Source organism: Podarcis bocagei (assembly GCF_964188305.1).
Source record: "Podarcis bocagei genome assembly, chromosome: 4".
NCBI lineage: Eukaryota > Metazoa > Chordata > Lepidosauria > Squamata > Lacertidae > Podarcis > Podarcis bocagei.
In genome coordinates, this window is record NC_138128.1 from 44,308,427 (window position 1) to 44,334,113 (window position 25,687).

Here is a 25,687-nt window from a genome sequence, read left to right on the forward strand (position 1 = left end):
GATGACTGATGAGAAGACATATAGGGTGTTATTTAAGTTTTACTCAGAGTAGACCCAATAAAAATAATGAACATGGAAAAGTAGGTCCATTAATTCCAATGGGTCTACTCCGCATAAAACTTCATTGAATACCACACATAATTTCCATGCAACCAAAACAGATAGGACGCTCATTGTCGTGACCTTCCTACAAACAAATTTGGAAATGTATAACCTCTTTGTAATCTCTGTGCAAGTAAATAAATGTTCAGTAAATACCCTTGGCAGAGTACATTAATGAAGATGAAAACAGCTGGGGAGCAAGGTTTTTATTACATGTAGAATAGAAGGAAGAAAGTCAGGAATGTCCAGAGGTTGGAGGCCAAGGGTTTTTGGGAAACTCCTGCGGTCCACTCTGAGATATGATTTCTTAAGCATGGTTGAAGTGGGCTTTTTCATTTGGTGTTACTGGAATAGGGTCCATTTATCACAGGGAAAAGAGGCTCCAACAAGAATGATCCTATTCCTACCATTTGAAAAAAGGTAGGGATATATAGGCACATTAGATGTAGCATCTTAGCAGAAGATAGCTGTGGTAGCTGCTCTGGGAGTTTAGCACAATTAGGCAAACAGTAGAAGTCAAAGGGGTGAAGGGGTCTCTTATCCAAGGCACTTCTATATTTCAGAGACAGAAATCCAGTGGTGGTGAAATCCAATGTGTGACAATCTGTGAGCATGATGAAACCTTCAGTTTACATGGTAGCAACGGGGGGTTGATCCTAGTTCCAAGATTTGTATGGTTAGTGCTGTCACATTCTTATATTTCATGTAAAGTCATGAGACATGAGGGAGTAGTACCCGACAGCACTGGATCCTGTTTCCCTGCTAAGCACGGGGAATTCGGGCACTCTGCACCCTGACCCTGTTAGAAGTCTTCCATGTGATGTAACTGTTTCTCTTCACAGTTGCCATAGGAATATTTTCCTCCCCTTTTCCGGCCCAGAGCCAGCTTTTGCAGTAATTACATTTCCTCCATGGTCGACCATTCAGCTGCAGTGCCTGTCTGCAAATTTTTACCCTGGGGTTCTCTTTCAATTCTTTCTCCCATCCAGGGTAGGATTTATCTTGATGTTTCATGCAGAATAAAATATGCCTCCTTCTCTGGAATATGATGGAAACAGGAGGATACAGACCCTGCCATAAAAGGGGCTAAGAACAGTCTGGAATCTGGTAGCTCTCTCACACACACACACACTATTAGTCTTCTTCAGCAGGAACCTGAATTTGGGTATCTTTAGGAAGTCTTTGCAGATCACAGAACTATGGTAATATCCAAGTACTTGCCTCCTAAAGATACCAAATATCAAGGTTTGGCCCCAACCTCATATAGAGCCACACTGGGTAGATTCACATCTATGATCCACCTGGATTTCAATCCTGGCCTCAGATGATGACCAGCACCTCACTCCAATTTCTGTGAGAGGGCCCTGCTTTCTGGCCTCTTTTGTTCCATCACTACATAACCTGTTGCAGAACTCTCCAATGTTTCCTATTATTTATGACCAATTGGTGTGTGGGGTGGCTTGCTCAAATATGAGGCAATGGCTCAAGAAGATTTCAAGGAACTGAAGCATTAATTAATTCAGGAAGTTACAAGAGTGACATTTATGGGCACAGTGTGTGTAATTTGAGCTAGGGATTGCCAGGCCTCAGAAATGGACTCATGAGCTCAGCTCTGGATCCCATTGTTGGTGTCAGTATTTAGCTTACATATCTAATAGTAAGAACAAAGAAACTTCATCTGAGCAAAAGCAAAGAGAATGTGCCTCTTGCTTTAATCAGCAAAGCCAATGCCCCACATTTAGGAAATACAGGTTAGGGAGTGCAAATATCCAAAAGACATGAGCCTCAACACATCCATTTTTAAAAAGTAAAAACTGGTTACTGGAGTTATGCTATGCTATAAATGTCACAATGTCCACATCAGGGTCATATCTAAAATAAAAAGTTACTAAGAACCATCATTTATAAATATCTGATTAAAAACAGAATGCTATGGAGGAAGAAAAGAATGCAATGGAAGCTTTTGGGGGTGGTTTCTAAGCTTATGCTTATATAACTTCTGAAATGGGATAATATTAATAATATACCAACAGAGCACCCTAAAGGGTGGATATTCAGTATTACTAAACATTAATTAAATGTGAGAGGATGAGATCTTATGTATATGGCATAAAAACATATGGACAAACACTACAAACTAAATTAAATCTGCTCCTATAAGGATTATGAATAACACTGAATGATCAAGGGCTTCCAGGGCACCTTATGTCAACCACATATTCTGGAATCATAGACCAGGCCAAACCTTTCTGGACCCCCAGAGACCCACCTGCCAAGTGAAGGAAGAAAATAAACGGGGAAGACCCACAATCTGGCTCCCACGTTTAATCTGAAGGATATACCATTTCTAGCTTCTGGGTCATGAAAGCATGCGTCCATCCGTTGATGAAGGGTATAGAGCATCCATCAGTACCATGGACATAGGGGGTTATTCCCCCTCTCCCAATAAAGTCTATTGAAGTTTTCTTCTCTCCATCAGGAAGGCAACGATGAATCTGGAACAAGGAGCAGTCTGTGGGGACTGTATGTGTACAAGGCTTGTCCATCTGGTTGAAGAAGGGTCTGTCCATCCCTGCCCATCAGCCTACCTTCTTGCATCTCTCAGATATCCTTGTGCCCCTGGAAATGTCGTACCAGGCAGTAGAGTCCTGAAATTAGGTAAAAGAAGGCAGTGATACCTGCAAAGACGGCAGCAGTCAGGTAGGCTTTGTAACTGCAGGGCCACATGTAGCCTGGCAGGTTGCAGTAGCTGAAACTCTGTGCCTTCTGGCTCAGGATGCCTGCAGCAGCTGCAGAGAGAATAACCCCAAGCAACAGATCGTGCATTAGGTTCGTCATAAGCCAGCGGGTCCCCAGCACCGGCACCAGAGACCAGCGGCCCAGCAGGCTGAGCCCAAAGAGCGCCAAGGTGAGCAACCACAACAGGACCGCTGCAAAGACCGCAAAGTAGGTGGCTCCTTCATACTTGTGCGCTGCTAAAGTCACCCAGCAGACAGCCCCCGTCAGCAGCTGGGCAATGCGCAGCACTCCCAGCAGACTTCTCAAGAAGGGCCTGTTCAGACTCAGAGTCTCTCTCGACTGCGGGCAAGGCGGTGGAGGGGAGGACGGAGGTGGTGGAAGAGCCATGCTGCAAGACTGCGGCCTCCAGGCGCTTCTGTCCCGTCCAGTTCTGACTTCTGGAGCCCAGCGAACTTCACCCCCCTCTCAGGCACTTCCTCTGTCTGCAGCTGCCAAACATCTGCAGCTCAATGGACTTTCCTGTGCAGGGGCCTCTCAGCTTCCCGCCTCTGTCCCTCCCTGTTCCCCCCTTGCCCCTCCTCTTCTCTGGGTGGTTCTTTCTCCATCCTTCTGCTAACTCCTCACTCCTCTCTCCTTCACGCCCCTGCAGTCCCAAGCCGAGAGCTCTCAAAACACCCATTAAAGCTGGCTGCTTTAGCATCACAGTTTCCTCAGCTACACACTATGTACTGTTTCAGCCAACAGTTCTTCCTAAGCAGAAAGGTTGCCTCAACATGTGGGCCCTGCAGGCACAGAGTTTTGCCTCTCCCTTGCAGGAGATGGGTTTGGGCACATTGGCTGCGTAGGCATCATGCATTTAAAGCACACCATACATTTAAAGCACATTTCCGTCCCCATCCCCCCATAAGGTGATTGGGAACTATAGTTTATCCCTCACAGAACTACAATTCTCAGGATCCTTACTTCCCATTCTCAGCCAGTTGCCAGGATTCAGAAGGGGGTAAAGTGCTTGAAGTGTATGGCACATACACAGCCTCAAAACTCTGCATTGTATTGACTCTCCTGGTAGCCCAGATCCTGGCCAGCACCACTAGATGGTGCAAACAAACTCCAGCCTGCTCTTATCTTGGATGTCAGAACTCAGGTCAATTTTCTTTCTATGTTCTAAAGAGGCAGATGAGACTAGGAAAAAAAACCAGTTGTGTTTCTTTCCACACTTCTTATTTAACTTGTGAATATAAAAATAAAAAACTGAGGAGGCTTTAAATGGATAAGCTGTTTCCTTATCTGGTGCCTGTGTCTGCAAACTTCACTCTCTGTCTTTAGAGACCTGGCTTTATTTTAAAACTGCTGTGAGCTGCCCAGAGGACAGGATGAATAGGTGACCAAGATATGTCATACATGAATGAATCAATAAGCCAAGACCTCTCCTAAACAGGTTCAAACCAGCTTGTCCTCTAGCAGGGTTGAATGTTCCAAAAGGAAGGTTGTCAACTCACATATAAAGGATCCGTTATTGAAATCACTCTAATTTTGATCTTAGTGGGTCTCTTGACTTTCATAAGATGCTGCAGGCAATGATTTCTGTGTGACATGCAGGATTTTAAGTTTCACAGCACCACTTCTCACATGGTATTCTCTAGGAAAAAGTTTACATTCCACTCAGTTATTTGTTTTTCAGAAATTCATTTAAATATGTCTTTTTCCACTATCGCACATTTGGAAGCTCTTCCTTGTGCTGACGCATTCTTCGGCTTGGAACTACAGCAAGATACACACTTGTGCAATTTTCCCATGTGACATTGTATCCTGAGTGGATGCGACTGTCCCTGGAAAGGGGTGCAGAGGTCTAAATGAAAACAGGGCATTCATTTAACCCGGATCCCTTTTTTCTCTATGGCAAGTTTGCAAAATTACATCTCCGTGTGCGTCTTCTTGGGGATCAAAGGGCAAGTCAAATCTCATGGCATCTTTCTACATACTTCCCAGGGAACACGGCGGCAAAAATTCATGCCTGAGGGTTCTGGCTTCCTGGCACGCGGCAGGAGCTGGCTGGGGAGCTCGAGCCTTCCCTCTACGTCGACCCTTAGCACGTGTCTGGCTGAGACTACTTTGCGTGGCTCAGTAGAGCGGAATAGGCACGTTCCCGGGCGTAGCGGGGGGGGGGGCAGGGAGGAGCAGCTCCCCCCCCCCAATCAATAAAAATACCTAGCTAACTTAGGTTCTACCCCCCCCACACACAAAAATCCTGGCTACGCCCATGGGCACGCTCCAAACCCTTTCTCGCCTGCTGCCTTGCCAGGCAGGCCCGTAATTGCCCTGACAGGCAAAGGCGAGCAGGTTGCCGAAGTGGTCTGAGAAGCCAGACGTTACGGGGTCAGGCTAGCGATCCTTTCCAGCAGCAAGTCCTATTTTTCAGGTTGTTGTCAGGGAGGCCGATCGTGCTTCGCTCCCCTGCGGACCTCCACTCCCTGCCCTGCCAGAACCAGATACTCCGTCCTGACCCTTTATTTGCAAAGAGAGAATTCGGCGCGAGCCACTGAAGGAAAACAAGCAGAAAATAAAGTGGGGCTAGGGAGAGGAGAGGATGAATTAAGCCTCCACGCCGGTGACATGGCAAGATCGGGTTTCTCAGAGGGCCAATTAACTCTTTGCTGGAATTAGGTTCAGACTAAGGAAAGGCAGACGCCTCTATGCCTGTGGACAAAACACACAAACACACCCCGCCGTCCCTGTCAGTCAACAACAGCAGGAAAAAGCAACGCCCCTCTTTCTCCTTGCAGGCTAACGCCCTTCCCAGTGACGTCAAGAAGCCGCCTGCCACGCGTTACCAGCAGGGACAGCGGAGCCCCGCCTCCCCCCCACCCGATTGGCTGCCTTGGGTATCTTCGGAGTTCGGATTTAGAACCTTGGAGTTAAGAGGCAGATGAAGCCGATTGGCTGAGATGCAGGTTGCCTGCGCTCTTCAATGGACAAAGGAATCTTCGCCGCGTGAGCTTGCGAATGACGGGAATCGGCTTGGGGAGAGGCAAGGCGAGAGCAGGGGAACCGCCCGCCCTGGCGGGTCTCCAGGAGCCTTCGAGAGACCCGTGGCCTCAAGGACGACAGCAGCCGCCAGGTCTGTGACTTACCTGTCCGAGGAGCCCGAATCCACTCAGGTCTGGGCACCGGCCTCGATCTGTTGCTGTAAAATGCCAGATTCCCCCGAGTGGGGGAAGGGACGTGGTTCCTCGCTCGGCTGGAGAGGGAACAATCCTTGCCAGTATCTCGGGCAGCACAAACCAGAATAATTTTTTGCTGGGCTCCTTTTTGTTCCCTTGACATCATGCTTTTGCTCGAAGAAGTTCAGAACGACTCCGTGGGGAAGGTTAGATGGACAGTGTAACTTGCCCTAGATCTCCCAGGGCCCCGCGTGAATTATTATTTGGGCATAATAATACTGTAATGCAAACGAGCTGAGGGGTGCATACTTGGGAGTTATCCTCCCAACATCCCGGTAAGGTAGCATAGGCTGAGACCCTGGCCCGTTGTCACGCAGTTATCTCTTTGCTGAGCACGGAGATTCAATTTTGCGTCTCCCCGTGGTTCAAGTCAACATCAGCTCTCTCTTTCCATCCAGTCCCAATATCGGTTCCTGCACAGCAACCGGGCTGAGGGACAAATATGCATGCTGCGTATGTATAATGCCATTTTCGGAGCGATATATAAGTGCACCCTTAGCTCCCGGGAACTGACGTATTGGCTCGTCTCTTCGGCTCCCGCATGACCATCTCATGGCTTGAACACCATTATTCATTGGGATCATCTGGCAAGCTGGCAAGCGAGGCTCCAGCTGTGAGGAGTGGACACTGCCGGGTTAGCTTGCATCGTCTAAGCTTTCCAGAGTTAACCTGTAGCTCATATTTGGGCATGTGGGTCATCAGGCTCTCTTTGGGAATTAACTGCTGTCCCTAGGCTTTCTCTACCATAAGAGACATCAAGGCATGGGAGGCTGCTGGGAGAAGACAAATGCCAGCCCTTCTGCCTGAGTGCAAGAATGTGAGCTGTTGCCCCATATGGCCCCACCCTGGCACTCGTCCCAGCTTCTGTGGAATTTCCGTGCATGCAAACCGGCTTTTAGCCTGGAGCTGTTTTCTGGTATGTAGCTCCTCCCAACTTGAACACACCTGTACTGAGCAAGCAGAGGCCTGGCTTAATACTCTGCTGCCAGAGAATTAAACCACCATCTGGATGGTGTTGGGGGAGCTCAGAGGCTTGCTTAGAAAAATGGAGGTGCTCTCTTTCTGATGGCCTACACATCCCCCAAGGGCCAGGAGTCAGCTGCAGAATAGGAATCCCAATTCCTTCAGTGGGGAAGGAACCAGTTTTGTTCTGTAGGAGGTGGCGGCAGATAAGTTGGGTTGGCAAAAAGGATGGATGCCTTGAGGCATGGCTGTGGAAAGGTTGTGTCTAGGCAGGCATAGGTGCTAGGCTGGCATAGGTGAAGTTGAGGGTGGCCGGGGAATAGCAGTGGCTGGCAGGATTAGTCATTCTGCTGTTTCACCCTATTTCCTCTCTCTTTCACAGAACCACCTTCAGCTACAGAGTGGAGGGACCCTAGCATCATGGGAACCCCAGCCTCTATTGCCTGTGACTTGCCACAGCATCAGACCCCCAAGGCCTGCACTCGCAAGAGAGCATCTGCCAACATCTTTCAGGGGGTGGGGCTGTTGCAGTTGCGCCGCCTCTTCCACAGCAGTGGGGATGCCCAAGCCGAGGAGAGGGCCCAGCTGGTCTGGGAATGTGCAGGGAGCCGGTGCATTGCTCACGCCTTGCAACAGCTCCGAAGGAGGCAGAGAAAGCTGAGGCTGAGATCACACCTGAGACCTCCTTCAGAAATGAGTGGTGCCACCAGACTCCTAGAGCTTCAACACTTCAGCCGCTTACGGTATGGTCTCCATGTTCATGCCACCCTGCTTCTACAGCTCTTGCACTCACCATCTAACAATAAAACCACAAAGATCCCCTCTCCCCTGCTGTTTCTCCAACAGCAGGTTGTAGGCCAGCGATGGCCCTTCAAATCTCATTGGAGTCTTAACTTCCATTTGTCTTAGCTAGCATGGCCAATGGTAAGAGATAACGGGTTTTCTTCAGCAACATCTGGAGGACTTCAGGTTCTCAACTCCTGGAGTAAGCAGAATATCTCTACCTAAAACCAGTAACTTCCTACCTACCCACCTTTACAGATGTATTCTATAAATTGCTGGTTTGTATACTTTTGACCAGCTGCTGTACTTCAGGTCAGGTCACATTCACACCATAAAGCCCTATTAAATATTAAAATTCTTTCCACCTATTAAAATTATTTCCACCAAAGAATTCTGGGAGTTGTAGTTTAAGGATGCTGAGAGTTGTTAGAGGTCCCTGTTCCCTTTACAGAACTATAGTTTTCAGGAGTTCCCTGTGACAAGGGATTGCTTGTTAAACTGCTCTGGGGGAAACACAGGGATTTCCTTACAACTCTCAGCATCCTTAGTAAAGTGTAGTTCCTATAATTTTTTGGGGGGAAGACATGACTGTTTACATTTAAAGCACTATGATTCCACTTTATAGTGTGAATTCAGCCTCAGCCTCAGAGCTCTTCCGAAGCAGCTGGTGTTACCTGCTCCTAATGCTGTTGTGCAGATGTAAAATAGTTATGGCCATACGTCATCAACAGTAGTCTCTTAATAAAGCCACGACTTAGAGCATCCTTTGCTTAAAACTGTGTTCATTGGTTATATTGCAGTGTGTTCAAAACTGGAGCAAATGTGCTTTGTATTGTACTCAGGCATAGCATGTAAACAGAATCTGCTGACAGGTACAGAGTTTAGCCTCATACCAACCTCAGCTTTCAGCTTATGTAAGTTGTAGCTGTTACAGCTGAAAATATAGATGCAGAAGTATGTGGGTAATGTACAGTTTTAGAAACCAGAGGGGCAAAGCTTTCTCTAGTTCCTGCCCTCTGCTCAACAGAAGCAGAATTTATGTATGCAGAGCAAGTAAACATGTAAATGTAATTCATTTGCATTATTTGTACAGTTCACACAATTTATTCTCCCTTTGAACAGAATTTTAAATTTTTTAAACTTGGATACAAAGACAGCTAGATCAGCAGAGTTTGGGAACCTGTGGCCAACCAGATGTTGCCAGACTATAGCTTTCATCACCCCCGATCGTTGCTCGTATGGCTGGGGCTGAGAATTGGGCACGTCAGTTTTGCTACTGCTGATCTAGAGGAAAAGGAGAGCAAGTGTGCTTCTCACAAACTAGCAAGAGAACTTTCAAGTGCAAGAGTAGCCACACCTGTAAATTCTTTCCTCCTTTACTTGTATAAAGACACCATAGCAATTCTCTTATTGCCTGTACATATTGCTTACTTCTCCAGAAGAGATAACATACTACTCCATTTCTTAATGGGTGCCTTTGTTCTCCTATAGGATTGAAGACCGCACCACATCATGCGCTGATGTTGATGGCTGCAGCAACAGCAATAAGGAGATAGATGCAGCTGATCAAACCAGCCACTACACTGCTTCCCACTACAGGAAGAAAAAAAGTGGAATGGGAACTGCAGACTACCTGCACCAGCTCCGCCGGTGAGCAACTGAACCTGATGGCAACAGTTGTAGTTAAATGTCACTGTACGGAACAAGGGTAGCCTGAACCCAAGGGGGGTTCGTATGGAAGATGCACTTCTCTCATAGTAAAATGTTTTCGTATAATATCCTCTGTGCTTCACACTGGCAAAAATGGTGGAGAAACTTGAAACCAACCCTCCTCTTTCAAGCACTACCTGTTCTGGTTCTCAGACTTGACCACATCCGGCTATGACAAAGCACAAACACTACAGACTGAATGTACCTGGTCATATTTAATAAAGCTTATTATACAGTCTCCTCTATGAAAGCGCTTTGTGAATGCAAGTAGTAATTGCTTAAATTGCACCAATGTCTCTAGTTCAGCACTGTATTTTGCATAATCAGATACTTCTGAGAAGTCCACAAGGAGGCTGCATGAAGGTAACAGCTTTCTTGTTGGCTCCCACTCAGTAATTTGTATTTGGAGGCAGGCTGCCCCAGCTGCATGAAAACTATGTGGCACCTTCATGTAAGTAGCTGGAGGCAGGGCTGTCCCTCATGAGTTTGTCTAGCTGCCTTTTAAGATCAGGTAGTCACATCTTGAAGTGGATTTCCTCAATATGCCAGTGTGTCAATTGCCTCTTCTAAATCTGAGGCGAGTCAAGTGTTGGGGTTGAGGAATGGATTATTAAGGGTCTGGGTTTGCACCAAAAGCACTGTCTACAGTGACAGCCTTAGAAAGTCTCACTTTCTGCAAGACTAGCTGTCTTCGTAAATTCTCTTCACCCACCTAGTTGTGAGGGTGGTCACTCCATCCTATACAAAGAATAATCATGGGGCAGGGCAAGTATAATGCTCTTTCACTCTGTAGGTGTGATCATGTTGACTGGGGAGTAGTTCCCATACTGCTATTATACAAGAGGTCAGTCCTTTGAAAAAGTAAGTGTTCGAAAAAGTTATGAGATGGAGTGTGGGGACATACACAGTCCTGGTAATTCCCAGAGAACAGGAACTAAGGCTGCATTGTGTTTAAACAGTATTCTGCCTATATGTACTCACATACCCTTGTTGAACAAACTGAAGTCTGCCCATTTGGGTGCCTAGCTATAATAGTTCTCTCAAGGCAAGAAGAAGGTCTTGTGCACAATCAGCGTCATACTTGGTGAAGAAGTTGGGCAACTTGTATTTTCTTTCAACTGTACAGATTTTATATTACCAAAATAGAAGTGAATACTAACATTAAGGCGATGAAAGGGTATATGTTGTGTTAAATATCACTTCGAGCCAGGGCCATCCAAGCTAACAGGATGAAATGCATGATTCTTTCTCCTAAAGGCTATAAAAGGATCAGGAATGTTTTTCTGCAGGTGGTAAAGGGGTAGAGAATATGCGGTCCTTCAGATGTTTTTAGACTCTTAACTCCAGTCAGCCCCACCTAGCATGGCCAGTAACTGGGATAGTGGAATTTATAGCCTGGAACATCAGGCAGGCAGGCCACAGCTTCCCCACCCCATGGGTTCGGGCCAGCTTCCCATCCCATGCTTTGCAATACAAAAAAGTCAGACACAAGGAAGGACTTTCCAATGATGTATGCAGTGTAAGCTTCACCTAGTGGGGAATATTCATACTGCAGGGGAAGTAGAGAGCAAGTGTGAGCCATGACACAATTGCAAGCAGCAGCACTATTGCAATGAGGAGAGCAGGGAGAAAATTCAGTTCCCATTAACACAAGCAGACAAAAAAAACCACGCAAGAGACTGGCTCTGCAATTGCAGACCTGTTATGAAGATACTTGCATTGATTTAAATATATTACATACATTTCTACAGTGCATAAGAACAATACATTTCAGTTCAGGCTGGCAAAAAGGAAAAGAACCCGTGCCTGGCATCAAGTACATCAGCTTCAGCCTGGCACCTCAGGCATACAGCAGGGAATTGTCCCCCAAGTGAGAAAGAGGCAGACCCCCCCACATACAGGGTACCAGGCGACTGCTCTGAACAGCAGAGAAGCTGGACTCGATGCAAGGCTTCTCCTTGCAGGCCTGGGTGGCAGCCAAATTAGCAACACCCAAGGAGAAATCAGGACACTTGTATGGACAATTTCAGAGGGAAACTTGATGCCAGGGATTTAGCACAGTAGCTTTCAGGAAAGCAGCATTCACTGTACCATTCCATTGCACATGGGGTGTAAAGGGCCTCGGTATGGTAGTGATCCTAATGTGAGTGCTTCCCCTTATGAGGATGCAGTGAGGACATTTCCCCCATGGCAGCAGGCAACCCCACCCAGAGAACCTCCTCCCCCCTCCCGATTGTCAATGCCCAAACGCAGCCCAAGGGAGGATTCTGTCTCTGGCAGTGGCCTCTTTTCTGCCTCCTGCTCACCCCAGCATCGGCAGAGAAGAGGCACAGCTATTACTTCCTCTAGGGATCAGACTAGATGGGTGTGAAATACTAGCCCAAGGCTAACAGTGCGAGGATATAGTCATCCTCTCAGTTGCACCAGCACTACATGGAGAACAAGTGTGTTCACTTGGGTTCAATTATTTAAAACCAATGTTAAAATCTACTATTTGAGGCATTTACTCCCTTGCAGAAGGAAGGGAAGGAAGCACAGCAGTTATACTCTTGCAGGACCTACCTGCTAATATTACCCCAGGCAGACAAAAGCTGCACCAACAGACTCTAGTCCGACCCTTAAGTTCTTCTTTCCTCTCTATCCCAACTTGCATCCTCCCAGGAGCAGTCGGTGGCAGCTGTGCTCCTTATGGATGGCCCCAAGACATGACTGGTGCCTACAGCACGAGGGGGAGCTCTGTGGGACCACGGATAACAGAGCAAGCCTAGTGGAGCAGGGTCCTCCCCCTCCGCTGCAGGATAAAACAGGGTGCAGGGAAGGAGGAAGGAATATCAAGGCTGGGAGTTGCACACAGCAGGAGCACTTCTATCCAACTCAGATCATCCCCCTTCATCGCCAGCCTTCCCAGGCAGAGGACCCTGGGGTGTTCTCCACCCAGGTGGACATTAGAGGGACGGCTTGCAACCAAAGGATGCTGCATGCAGGCACCTGCTGGGAGATGCTGCCATGCTCAGGCTGGGGAGCGGGCGGGCATTTCCAGCCCGCAGCAAGAGGGGGGGGGGAGCAGTCAGGTCTAAGGAAGGGCCTCCCTTCCTGCTGGGAATGTGCAGAGTTGAGGCTGGCTGGTAGCGCCTGCTTACATCTCCCACTGGCAGCATCACAGCGGCCTCAGTCTGGAGGATTGGCTGCCCGCTGTCAAGTGATAACTCGGGTTCCTCGATGAGTCGCAGAGGCCTCTGCTACCACCAGGAAAAGAAGGGCTTGCGGCTCTGGAAGCTTTGCGTGTACGACTCACTGGCAGAGCGCTGGTGGGAGCGAGCTGTCTCTACAATTACAGGGGGCATCTGGACCAGGTGAAGGGGGCTCTTCCCATCTTTCAAGGCCTGGGTCAAATTTAGGATCTAGGAAGAGAAGAGGGGGGAAACTTGAGTGCCCGGAGTCAGCAGGAACCCAATTGGAAAGGGAGGCAAAGACAGCCCAGTGCCCAGCACAGATCCCATTCCTCCAATGGGAGCAAGGAGCATACCTGGCCACGCATGACGGCAATCTGCTTGTGGAACTGGCCCCTGTCAAAGCCTGGATCTTTCTACAAAAGAGACAGCAACAGATAGATAGACGGACACGGTTAGGGTGGGTGCTGCGTACAAATCTCTTCTTGTCTTCTGTTCTTATGGAGAGGAATAGGTGCAGTTACCCTCCCACAGCATCCACACAAATTATTTGCTCATGAGCAGAATGAATAGAATCACAGGTGTACTTGCCCTGGTGCCTGTGGTTACCTTGAAGAGTTCATAGAGGTCTTCTTCTAAATCCTTGATAAAATTAGGGTCTGAAATCTTTGGCAGTATCAGATCCTTGATCTCCTGGGAAAAGGGCACCTTGGCCTGGGGCAGCCATGCCCAGTAGAAAGGGTCTTTGGAGAGGTGGGGAGAAACAAAAAGCAAATGTTAGCAGGCTTGTTACGAGGGCAACATCCCATAAAGGACACAGAAGACGACTCAATCTTCGCACTGGAGGCCCTGAACATCCTGGACTCCACATGGAAACACAAGGCAGTCAGCCCTTAAAGAGCACCCTGGACCAGCCAGAAACACTTGCTTACTGGGAATCTGCTTGGGTTCTAGTGCTTGGGACTACTTACATGCTCTCCAAGAATCTGGATGCTTGAGAGGGAAAGCCAGGCCATTGTCAATGGCAGCCAGTTTAATTATAGGCTCCTTCACCACTACCCATTCTGAGTCCTACAGAGAGGGAAGAATGTTGAACCAGAAAAGGGTACTGTTGTATTTGTTACTTTTTACAGGAAAATGTTTAAAACCAAATATAATAATGAGTAAAACAATATGTAAAATGTTCATCCACACACACACACACACACAAACAAGGGGTGCTCTGCCCCAGTGCTCACTGTTTACCAACCGCAACTCCACTTCTCTTCCCACATTAACCCTCTACAGATTCCCCTTCCCACCCTGTGCAACCACTTAATCCCCTTTGTACCTTCCCACACTAATTTTTGAAGCCATTTGTCTCTTCCATTCTGCAGCTCCTCTTTGTCCTCGTTTTCAGCATCCCAAAAGCAACACAATGGGCACTGCTTATACTACCAAAAGTTCTCAAATCCTCTGTGCCCCCCCTTCTCCCCCCCCCCAAGGCCCAAAGGGAGTCCATGCAATGCTAATGGGCAAAGCGAGTCTAGCACTCCTTTGACGCTACCTTCTCCCTCCCAATTTTGCCCCTCTGCAAGCTTGCTGGAGACATGATGCCAGCTTTCTCTTTTCTGGCACTCACTGGAAAGGGCTCAGCAACTTCTGGACTCTCCCATGTCTTGGTGCCAGGCTATACACTGAAGACCAACTTTCTATATCACTCAGAACCAAGGGCTGTCACTCCACAAGCAGCAAGTTGTCAGCTAGTCTACCTGTGCCTAAGATGTGTTCAGCAGTTACGGCGCCTGATTAGAGACATTCCCTTAAATGTGGCCCTTCCTCAATGCTGCATACCAATTCCTTCTAGTCCCATACTGCCTGCTGCTGTAGAACACAAGATAGATCCCCAAGTGTAACTATCAGAGCAGCAAGGGCCCTACTCACCCGCACGCTTGTGCTGTCCAGAGGACAGTCATACTTGATAAGCCAGTTGTCATTTCCCCGGTCTGTGGAAGAAGGAAAACACATTGATAAGACAGAGAAATCTCATCACAGATAGCAAGATCCACATTGTAGTATTAAAAAGTGGCGGTGGGGGGAGAAGTAAGACACATCATTAGACTATGTAATCTGGCAGCTTACAATCTTTCAGTCGTTCGTCCCCTATTATTTGGAGGAGGCAACCTTATTCCAGCCTTGTCATTACTGCTCATGGTTTGTCAAGCCACAGAAGAATTTCCCATGCAAAACAGCAAGGCAATCCCCTACTATCCTTCCTTCAGGGGAAGTGGAAGCTGCAGAGCCTGCATCCTAGGCTTGGGAAGATGCTGTACAGCCTTCAGGTAAGAGTATCCCAACTCTACGAGGATTTTAGGACAATAAGACTACCTATGGCTACAGCAGGGCTCCAGGTTGGAACTCTGCATAAATCACTTGCAGGCTATCCATCACGTCTTCGACACAATGGTTTGCCTCAAGAGCCAAGGAGCACCAGCACACAGCTATGTAGGGCTTTAGGTTAGTGGAAGAGCACATGCTCCATATGTAGGAATTTCCAGGCTCAGTCCCTGACATCTACAGATAGGGCTGGAAAAGGCTTTTGAATAATCAATGTAGAGAATACTGAGTTAAAGTGAACCAACCATCTGACTTAGTAAAAGGCAGTTTCCTATTATTCCCCTCAAATACAGGAGGAAGTCCCCAAATATAAATGACAAGGAGACAAGGTCACAGGAACCCAAATGACAATAGAATATAAATTATTGAAACATGAATATAAACATGTGCAAGTATATGTGTGCAGAACACAGAAGCACTGTGTAGAAAACAAGGAATTTCCCCCCAATTACTATAAATAGTAATTGATGAGATCCCCAGGACTGTATCATGTTGCATACCTCTTCAAAAACAAATTGGGAGAATGATTGTCATTTCATTTTCTTACGATAGTACCTATAGACAACGTTGTGGGACATCAGAGGGCCAAGGAGTTTCGGAAGTAGCATACCAGGGAATATGTGCATTGAGCAAGGGCTACATTCAGAATAGCAGAGCAAAATATACTTCCCTCTTCATAAGGCTTTCCAACAAGTAATATCTCTCCCATCAGATTCCTCAGTCGGCAGTGCTCCCACCCTATGGGCCAAGAGCTGACACAGAACCTACCTGTATTGCGAATGATGTAGTCCAGCACCACCAGCCTCTCAAACTGCAGCAGCAATTGGCGGTTCGTATTCTCTGGGAGGGGCTCAGCCTCAAAGCGCCGTAGCCAGTAATCTGCATCCTTGTAGCCTTCCACAAAGAGCTGGAAGGAGCCCACCTGAGAGCAAGAGGCAGGTGGGTTAAGGGAACAAGGCCTGGCTCAGTGGCACAAAACATTTCTGGGCACCTTAAACCTCCCCTACCTTTGGAGGAAGCCCAATTCGGTGAAACCTCTGCCCCACTTTTGGCACTTTCTCCAGGGCCAGGCGTTTGCCCCGGGACTTCACTCGGTCAATGGCGCTGTAGTTAAATGTTTCACTGGCCAAGTACACCACCTGTGGGCATGGAAAAGAGATGACTTTTAAAAAGCATAATCCATAAATCTAGGCATATACAGGTCTGCCTACTTTATTAAAAACAAAAAACAAAACCTACACATCTCAAATTCTGAGCATAATTTATTGACCTGAAAAATTACAATGGGGTGGGGAGAGTAAAACCCTATACCTTCTAGCAGCTTTGTTAAAAAGTAAATGAAAGTATATAGTACTTTAAAAGTGATATAAACATTCCATGCTTATGGTTACAACTTTTCTACATCTGTAGTCAGGTTCTTCTAACTACTTCTACATGTAGTTCCTATCCCAAAACTCAAATATGGAGATCAAACTCAAGAATGCAGTAACCAAATTAATGCAAAAACCAGCAACTCACCACACTTGGCAAAGGGCAATTTTTTTAAAGAACGAATGAATGGAATATAATAATTCTGGGACTACTCCCAGTTGCTTCTTCCCTCAATTGCTGTTCTGCTTCTAATCCAAAGCCAGAAGTCCTCACTGGGCTAGGAGTGAGAAATATCAATAGATATATAGGAACAAACTATTAAGATAAGAGACAGAAGTGGGAGCTGGATGAAAGGCAGGATTTTATTATTTAGGAAGTAGGCAGTTCTGGGGATCCCACACAGAAACACACAGGTCTCTATGCAGGCATCCTATCCACTATTAAATCCTGCAGTCTGCTTCCTCCTCTGTCCCAGGCTCACCTTTGTGCGGGGAACAATGTTCAGTTCCAGCTTCTGGTCAACAAGGCTAGCACCAGCCTCAGATAGGTATCCCTGGTTAAGAACAAGGCAGTCCCTTCCGAAACAACAGGGGCAGCACAGTTTCTGCAGCCACTTTGTCCACTTAGGGTTCAGCTGCCCATAAGGTTCCTCATTCTTGGGTTTGAATACGCCGATGATTTTCTGAGGCGGACAGAAATGGGAAGTTGGTTAATTCAAGCTGGGCAAGGCAAGGGCAGCCAACCCCCACAACATATGGCAAAGTACCAGGCTCTTGCCAAACAGATCAATACTGTAGAAAGAGAAGGGGTTAGAGGTCTTCTTTGCTAAGAGCTACACATTTACAAGAATGCTTCCAGTTAAAACATACACATCCGTCACAAAGGGACCTGGTGCCCCACTTTTCAAGAGCAGACCTTCAACCAACAGTTCTCATTTTTCACTCCCAGGAGTTCAGGCAGCCAAGCTGAGTGCGCATTCTCTGAACAAACATATTACCCAAGACAACAGTTCTTAACTGCAGTGGGGAAATCTGTGACCCTGCAGGGGTTGTTGGACCCAACTCCTATCAGCCTCAGCCAGCATGGCCAGTGATCAGGAATGATGGGAGTTGGAGTCCAACAACATATAGAAGGCTACAGGTTCCCTACCCTGTCTTAATCAAATAATTCCAAAATTAAAAACTGGTAAAATTAATCTCTTTAGCCTGGAAAAGAGGCGACTGAGAGGACATATGATAGCCATCTTCCAATATCTAAAGGGCTGCCACATGGAAGATGGAGCAACCTTGTTTTTGCCTGCTCCAGAGGCGAGAATTGGAACTAATGAATTCAAGTTACAAGTCAGGAGATTCTGACTAAACCTCAGGAAGAATCTTCTGACAGTAAGAGTTGTTCAACAGTGGAACAGATTACCCATGAGAGGTGGTAGGCTCTCCTTCTTTGGAGGCTTTTAAGCAGAGGTTGGATGGCCATCTGTCATAGACACTTTAGCTAAGATTCCTGCATTGCAGGGGGTTGAACTTGATGATCCTGGGGGGTCCCTTCCAACTCTACAGTTCTCTGATTCTATAATCCAGGTGCACAATGACCTAAATAAGCAGACTGATCAGTTCCACCTCCTGGGACTGATCGGCTACACCTCACTGGTTAGGTAGGTGTAACGAAGTTTATGGCATCTCTAGTTGGGAAATTTACTGGGAGGTTTCACTTCCCTGTCCACATAGTCCCAGTGCTTTAAATTGTATGCTGAGAGCTACAATTAGCTGCTGCATTTTCAGCGGGGGAATGGGGCCTTCCACCGTAAAGCAATGTTTCAAACCTTTTGAGTTCTGGTTCCCTTCTAAAACTTACTCCCCCACCCCACCCCGCCTTCTAAGCCCACTCAACCTCATTGTCAGTGCTCTCTTTAGCTAGGGAGCGCACAGAGGAGTTACTGTGGCACAAATATCCAGCCTTTCCTACTACAAGACCTTTTGGGTTCTCTATAGAGTCCCACCCATGGGCCTCAGAGAAAGATTGCCATGTCATTTTTTACAACAGTGAGATGCAGACAAGTCAACCAGCTGCCGCTTCTCATCTCAGGATGACTCTAGCAGGATGACGCTCAGTCAGGAGACAAAGATCCTGGGGAACTCCAGAAAGGAAGTAAAGTGTACAGAGTGCCACATGTTACCAAAGACTCTTCCCGCCCCTCCTAATACTTTGTAAGCCTGGTAGACTGTGCTCCACAGACAAGAGAATCTGTGGCCCTCTAAGATGTTGGACTACAACACCCATCAGCCCCAGTTGGCATGGCCAATAATATGAAATCTGTAGTCAAGCAGCCATTGGAGGGCTACAGGTTCTCCACCCCTTCTCTGTCCCCACACCAACAACAATACTAGCATTCCATACAAGGTTACCAAAGCGACAGGCACACAGCTTAGGAAAGGTCCACACTGAGAACTCTGGAGCAGCTTCTGGGGACTCAGCTACATTGGCAAAGAAAAAACACTTATGCTTTGTTTATGCATTCTAACACTGTGACACCAGATGGCGCTGTGGAGTTCTGTTTTTGCTAACCCGATTTCTCATACAAAGTTTGCAACGCGTGAAACGTTTCTTTGATATGTCTATAGCCTGGCCTATTCCACGAATGCACCACCAACAGGTCCTGGATTCTGGGTAGCTGAAGCTGCATGACATAAGTCAACATAGGAGGCTACCTTCTACAGAAGATGCTTCATTGAAAAGATTTATGAGCATTTGTTTTTTAACAGAACTGCAGGTGAAGTCTCTGAAAATACAACGGGTATTTCTACTAAAAGTTTGAAAATCAAATATAAGGAGTAGGGTTCCTTCAGTCAGCAGCTCCTTCCCACCCACGGCCTTTTCACTCATACAGCTCTGTCATCAGAACCTTCGAATTTGTGACCAAAAAAAGGACAGATGTGCACACGAAACACATGCAACGCAAAAGCAAAATTGGCATTTTTTTTCATAAGTTCTGGATTGTATAGTAACAGAAAGTTGGAGCTTCAGCACACAATTCTAGATATACCAAATACATTCAAGGCTCTTAGTAAAGGGGAGCTAAGAGTTAAAAAGAATGGGAGCATTGTGGCTGGCATAGAAACCAGGAAAAAAAATGTAATATGTAATAAGCCAGCCAGGCTCCTGGATACTAGATATTCCAATGCCACATAGAGCTGGGCCAGGCCTATGCATTGGAAGATGCCATTAAATATGTCTGTTTACCTGGGTGGGGAAACCCTGGCAATCTACCAGAATCAAAATTCCTCATTCCTGACACCCCTGATTATCATGTATGCTGGCTGCTCTCACTTTCCCTCTCTAGGCAGCTGCACTGCTGAGGAAGCCATGTCTTCTAGCTGGTCAGTTCCATACTAGATGTTAGATAAATCTCTCTCCCAGCCATGTACCAAGAGATGACTTTTTAAACCATGAGGTGGAGAGGACACAGAGTTGCCACCACAGTTAGCAGAAAGGCAGGGTCAACAGCGTATCTCCAGTCACACATACAACAGTTATATCCAACCATCTACCAATGGCACACACATACACACATATAAAGAGGTCAGGTCTAATTGGCAGCAACTAACCCAGAAACCATAGCCTCCCCCACAAAGCTCTGGCTGAAATGGCTCCTTTCTAATGAACAAAAACTGAAGGAAGTAGTGCTGCATCGATCCATTTGCCTTCCATCCACCTAGAGCAGCAGCACAAAGACCAGGCTGACTCATCCCGGTGGAATCTCCCACAAACTCAGCTAAAAGGGAAGTGATTCCAAAACCCAAACCAGACAGGAAGAAGAAGCTGGATCACTATAACAAAAACTGACATGGCCAGCAAATAAGTCATGCTTTTCATACAATCAACACATGCAACTCAGAAAGAGGAAACTAAATTAATCTGGTTAGTTATGACGGGTCACAAGGAGAGCCACATGGCCATGCACACAGTCAGTCCTCACATAGGCATGAAGAATACACTGCAGCTGACCGGAACCACAGCTCATGCTAATCCATTTATATAGTAGGATCAGTTATTCGAAAACTCAGCCCACAGATCCCAACACAAGACAGATATGCCCAATTCCTTGTAAGTACAGTGATATAGCAAGCCAGAGGAGAAAGCAAAGCCTCAGGATTATTCTCTGCTTAGATTTATTCATTTACAATACTTATAGCCTGCTTTATAGTCTCAAAGGCTCTCAAGATGGCTTATGGAAAATAAAATCGCACTCAATTCTAGTACAGGAACAGAAATGACATGGTGCCCATATATATCCATGATTATTCAATGTTCCCTGCCTTTTTCATGTTCTTATCAAGTGTCATACCAAGCAGCAGCTCCCATGGAAACCCTAAGGCAAGGGAGTAGGGCTCAGAAGCTGGATCTCACTCAGTCCATGATAGAAGCAGTCTTCCCTTCCTAGAAGCAGGCAAGGGAGTGGAGCAAACAAGAAAATAATGGGCTAGAACTTAAAAGGGGTAACGCTATTGAATCTACCAGACCTCCTCTCTTAAGGCATGGTCAAGCATGAATGCATACATCTTGCTTTCATTCAATACCTGCTTACCCAAATCTGCTTGAAAAAAACAACAGCTTTAAAAAAATACACATGCTGTTAACAGCAGTAACAGAAATGTCTGATACAAAACAATAAAAGATCAGATTTCATCGTACACCATTCACACACCCACACCTACCTAACTCATCTGATGAGGACCTCAGGCCACCACGAGGTATGAGTGGCAGGCAATCTTACCTCTCCATTACTAGAATTAACAAACTGAATAAGAGGACTCAATCTGCTTTTTAAAAACTTCCAATGACATGAATATCAGTGTTTCCCAGGACAGCCCAAGTATGTTTACTGCATGGAAGGTTTAACGCATTTAAAACCCATAATTGTGCCCTTAATTTCACTATTTACATAGAACTGCTACTAGCAGGCATGCCATTTTATAGTGCAACAAGAAAGAAAATCTTGTTTCAAGGAGTTTGCCATCTAAAATAGGCACAAAGTAGTTGATCTACCATTCTTTATAGAATTTTTTATACCCTCTTGACAAATCTGGGTTTCAAACGAGAAGAATTAAGTCACTAGATAAACAGTCATTGATGTCTGCTAATGGGGGAATACCCAAAGCAACATATGGTATTCAAAGCTTAGAAAGTAGACTGGGTAAATATTAGCAGTGGTGACCTGGAATTCTTCATAGCAAAGGGCAATGAGTAGAGTACATAACCTGAAATTTGAAAGAGGCTAGTCTGAATATTCTTCTACAAATTAGGCATGTATAGTTCTTTTGATTTTTCTCCCAAAATAAAACCCGCACCATCTTGATATCTCAGCCAGCTCCTACAGATATTTAAAATGCAGAGATGAGCTTAAAGAACAGAAATTTCAATGCCAGTTTTATCCAAAAGGTCAAAAAGTTCAGGAAGCACACAATCAGGAAGGGAAGCAGATCAGCTGCTCCATGGGAATAGCTAGGATGGGGGGGGGAGAGGCAGAACCTCAGTTAACTATGTATTTTTATTGATTTTTATTTATTTATTTATTTATTTATGGGGGGCAGTAGCCCCTTCCTGCCCCCCCACTACATCCATGAGCTGCTCCCAGACACCAACCATCATTCTCTGCAAAAGGGACTATCTGCCTTACAAGCATACAGCTGTTGCATCAGCAAGCACACAAGAACTTCAAGTGAATTTGTTCAGCTCTCCCTCTAATGGGGTCATATTCAAATGAGCTAGGTTTCTTGAGCCACTTGTAAAGTGGAGCCGCAAGCTGGAAGCAGTATTAGTTGAGTAACTTTTGGTTAAACTGCACACTCACACTAACAAAACAATACCATATAACCCCTGCTCCAAACCCATCTGAACCCTGGGGAAATCAGCAGGGAGTTTACAATGTCCAACCACATTAATAGGAGCCAACTCCTAGGGACCAAGGTACCTTTGCCCCCCCCCAATAAAATATTTGAGGGGCCAGGGCTCCCCAAAGTTGATGGGCATTGCCATTCAAATGGTGTGTGTGTGTGTGTGTGTGTGTGTGTGTGTGTGTGTTGTGCCATGTGATCAATTATATGGGGCAGAGCTTACATCCCCCACAATATTTTATTTAAGTTGGCACCCCTTGCCACACTAAAGTTATTGTTAGCAAAGTATCTATGTCAATCTAATTCCTATCCATATGCCCCCAAGTACAAGAACTGTATGGTATACTCTAGCACGGGTCAGCAAACTTTTTCAGCAGGGGGCCGGTCCACTGTCCCTCAGACCTTGTGGGGGGCCGAACTATATATTTTTTGGGGGGGAATGAACAAATTCCTATGCCCCACAAATAACCCAGAGATGCATTTTAAATAAAAGCGCACATTCTACTTATGTAAAAACATGCTGATTCCCGTACCATCTGTGGGCCGGATTTAGAAGGCGATTGGGCCGGATCCAGCCCCCGGGCCTTAGTATGCCTGCCCATGCTCTAGAAGCTTACTAAGAAGAATCCTGTGCCAGTAATACCGCCTCCAGTAATACCGCCTAGGGCAGTCGGGCCACCTGCCTCCTTATTCAAGATCAGAAAGAGACAGATCCAACTAAAGAAACACATTATGAAGATAAGGCCAAACTAAATGCCAAGAATGGGTAACAAGCAACAGGTATCCTCCCCTACCCAGACAACCGAACAGAACTAAAAATCCAGGACAGCAACTGACACCAGAATAGCAGCTACTAAAGCCTTTAACTGGACAAGGCTATGCTGGCCTCTGGAAACAGCCAACCGATACACTCCAAGTCCAAGATAACTTTACCCAATTACAACAGAACACCTCAACATGTCAAGCAGTACTGTGCCTCCTCATTGGGTAAGAAGGCCTAAAGCTTCTAGCTTTATTTTTTGTATTATTCCCCAATAACCATAGTATTACACTGACAGCAACACTATGAAACAAACATTGGAACTGTGAGATGCTAAAGAGCAAGACCATACCTGTTTGTATTATATTTACAATAATAAAACTGGTTCTGTTTAAGAATAAGGCCTACACTTGGCTGTTCCTCCTAGGGGAGAAGGGCACAGCTGACAAATCAGCTGTACATGATGGGTTATATTGAGCACTGTCCTTTGGCCACATCTACTCCAGCGAAGGGGAAAAGAGAGAGTGCAAGCAACAGCAGAAATGAGGAAAGGTAAGGAGATAGAGATTACAGGGCACCTACTAGAATGCAGGGCGGATGCGGGTGGCGCTGTGGGTTAAACCAGAGAGCCTAGGACTTGCCGATCAGAAGGTCGGCGGTTCGAATCCCTGTGACGGGGTGAGCTCCTGTTGCTCGGGCCCTTCTCCTGCCAACCTAGCAGTTCAAAAGCACGTCAAAGTGCAAGTAGATAAATAGGTACTGCTCCAGCGGGAAAGTAAACAGCGTTTCCATGCGCTGCTCTGGTACGCAGCTTAGTCATGCTAAGTCCGCATGACCTGAAAGCTGTCTGCGAACAAACGCTGGCTCCCTCGTCCAATTTGGTGACATGAGCGCCGCAACCCCAGAGTTGGTCAGGACTGGACCTAATTGTCAGGGGTCCCTTTACCTTTACTAGCAGGCAGGAGTGTCTTGGAACAAAGAAATACCACCCTACACTTAAGAGAACTGGTCAAGGATGTGGCAAAGGCATACACACGATCCTACCATCATCTTCTTAACCTTACCTATGATACTAATTCTTAAACTTGTTTTGCGCTTTCAAGTGTTCAGAGGACTTCACATACATTATTATGACCCTTGTAAAGTCAGTCAAAGGCCAGCTAGCGAGTTCCCAGCTGAGACTCCCCGGCCCCTGGTATCTTAGTACAAGGCAGGGGCGACCACTTGCCAAGATCAAGTAACCACCTTTCGGCCACCCAAACCCCTCGCTCCCCCACACCCTGGGCTGAATAGTCTCCACACACCCACCCCAGCCCTAATCCTCTCACCCCCTGCGGGTCCTTGACGAAATAGCTGCCGCTAGAGCCCTGGTAGATGCGCTCCGGGTAGATGCCACGCTCGCTCGCCAGCTCCGACTGCCGCACCACCTCGGCGAATTCTGGGTCGTCGGGGAATTCATTCCGGGGCTCCCGCTCTCCGCGGGCCGCGGCAGCCGCTGCCCCCAACCCAACTGGAGCCTGGACCTGCGCCGCCCCGGCCGTCCCTACCGCCCCGCGCGCCCCACGCTCTGCGCCCGCGCCCCGATCCAGGAGGGGCTGGCGCTCCCGGTCGCGGCCACCTGCGGGAGAGCCGGGCGGCGAGGGGCAGGGCGGCGGCGCGGAGGGGGCGCTGGGGGCGGCGGGGCAGGGCGGGGAGCGCACGGCCCCTCCGGGCACCCCATACCCTGCGGTCGGCCCGCGCTCCGGAGACACCAAGGGGCTCGTCTCATCCATAGAGGCCGAGCCCGAGCGAGGCGCGGATGCAACTCCGGGCACTTGCGCGCACAGACCAGGGCACCGCCGTGCTCTGCGACTCAGCGCCGCTCAGTTCGGATCACCTGACACCGGCCCCGCGGCCACCGCCGTTTCCGCCAGAGCGGCCCCAGCCAATCACGCCCCCTGTTTACAGGGCGCCCGGAAGCCTCGCCCACTAAAGAAGCCGCCGTCCATTCGCAGAGCTAGGCCCGCCCAGCTCGCAGAAGCCCCGCCCCGTGGCTCGCGAGGCCCCGCCCCTTCATTGTGTCTCGCGCGCGCTCCCTCCCACCGCATAGCTAAGTCATGCGTTCGGAATGGAGAGTGTGCGTGGAGATGATGAGCCGCTCTTCCCACTCCTCCTTGCCTTTCAGATCCGTGCTTTTCCTTTAGGCTCCTGCCTGTCGTCATCGACGCTGGTTCCCCAAGCACAGCCCACATGGCACACCCCATAACATTTGTAAGGGTCGCCTTTCATTGTGGTGAAAGGATCTCGTCCGTCCCACTCCTCCATTTCAAAGACACGCCCACGTGCACTGTTCTGACCATCCCTTAGCGGTCTGTTGACTCATAGAATCATAGAATCATAGAGTTGGAAGAGACCACAAGGGCCATCGAGTCCAACCCCCTGCCAAGCAGGAAACACCATCAGAGCACTCCTGACATATGGTTGTTGTCAAGCCTCTGCTGAAAGACCTCCAAAGTAGGAGACTCCACCACACTCCTTGGCAGCAAATTCCACTGTCAAACAGCTCTTACTGTCAGGAAGTTCTTCCTAATGTTTAGGTGGAATCTTCTTTCTTGTAGTTTG

At 47.3% G+C, this 25,687-nt stretch overlaps 3 protein-coding genes across 3 annotated transcripts; 1 reads left to right on the forward strand and 2 right to left on the reverse strand.

The window, feature by feature from the left end:
- Positions 1 to 293: 293 nt before the first annotated feature.
- Positions 294 to 4,922, reverse strand: MARVELD1 (MARVEL domain containing 1). Its single transcript, XM_081192373.1, has one exon. It carries the CDS (start codon positions 3,226 to 3,228, stop codon positions 2,704 to 2,706), a length of 525 nt encoding a protein of 174 aa, XP_081048499.1. The 5' UTR covers positions 3,229 to 4,922; the 3' UTR covers positions 294 to 2,703.
- Positions 4,923 to 5,733: 811 nt separating this feature from the next.
- On the forward strand, positions 5,734 to 9,756 carry AVPI1 (arginine vasopressin induced 1). The gene is made up of 3 exons (XM_081192372.1): positions 5,734 to 5,959; positions 7,408 to 7,768; positions 9,300 to 9,756. The coding sequence occupies exons 1-3, from the start codon at positions 5,845 to 5,847 to the stop codon at positions 9,460 to 9,462; spliced, it is 639 nt and encodes a 212-aa protein (XP_081048498.1). The 5' UTR covers positions 5,734 to 5,844; the 3' UTR covers positions 9,463 to 9,756.
- Positions 9,757 to 11,220: 1,464 nt separating this feature from the next.
- On the reverse strand, positions 11,221 to 24,970 carry PI4K2A (phosphatidylinositol 4-kinase type 2 alpha). The gene is made up of 9 exons (XM_081192371.1): positions 24,415 to 24,970; positions 16,917 to 17,117; positions 16,072 to 16,203; positions 15,833 to 15,986; positions 14,612 to 14,673; positions 13,660 to 13,759; positions 13,298 to 13,431; positions 13,045 to 13,104; positions 11,221 to 12,919 (listed from the first exon to the last, which is right to left on the reverse strand). The coding sequence occupies exons 1-9, from the start codon at positions 24,856 to 24,858 to the stop codon at positions 12,758 to 12,760; spliced, it is 1,449 nt and encodes a 482-aa protein (XP_081048497.1). The 5' UTR covers positions 24,859 to 24,970; the 3' UTR covers positions 11,221 to 12,757.
- Positions 24,971 to 25,687: the final 717 nt, after the last annotated feature.

What these genes read in the sequence shown, in the direction of transcription:
- MARVELD1 (XM_081192373.1), bottom strand. Translation starts at nt 3,228, where the DNA reads ATGGCTCTTCCACCACCTCCGTCCTCCCCTCCACCGCCTTGCCCGCAG.
- AVPI1 (XM_081192372.1), top strand. Translation starts at nt 5,845, where the DNA reads ATGACGGGAATCGGCTTGGGGAGAGGCAAGGCGAGAGCAGGGGAACCG. An exon ending in AGGACGACAGCAGCCGCCAG is followed by an intron (nt 5,960 to 7,407) that starts GTCTGTGACTTA and finishes TCTCTTTCACAG; the next exon opens with AACCACCTTCAGCTACAGAG. An exon ending in CAACACTTCAGCCGCTTACG is followed by an intron (nt 7,769 to 9,299) that starts GTATGGTCTCCA and finishes GTTCTCCTATAG; the next exon opens with GATTGAAGACCGCACCACAT.
- PI4K2A (XM_081192371.1), bottom strand. Translation starts at nt 24,858, where the DNA reads ATGGATGAGACGAGCCCCTTGGTGTCTCCGGAGCGCGGGCCGACCGCA. An exon ending in CTACATCATTCGCAATACAG is followed by an intron (nt 14,674 to 15,832) that starts GTAGGTTCTGTG and finishes CTTCTTCCACAG; the next exon opens with ACCGGGGAAATGACAACTGG. An exon ending in TTGCCGTCATGCGTGGCCAG is followed by an intron (nt 12,920 to 13,044) that starts GTATGCTCCTTG and finishes TTCTCTTCCTAG; the next exon opens with ATCCTAAATTTGACCCAGGC.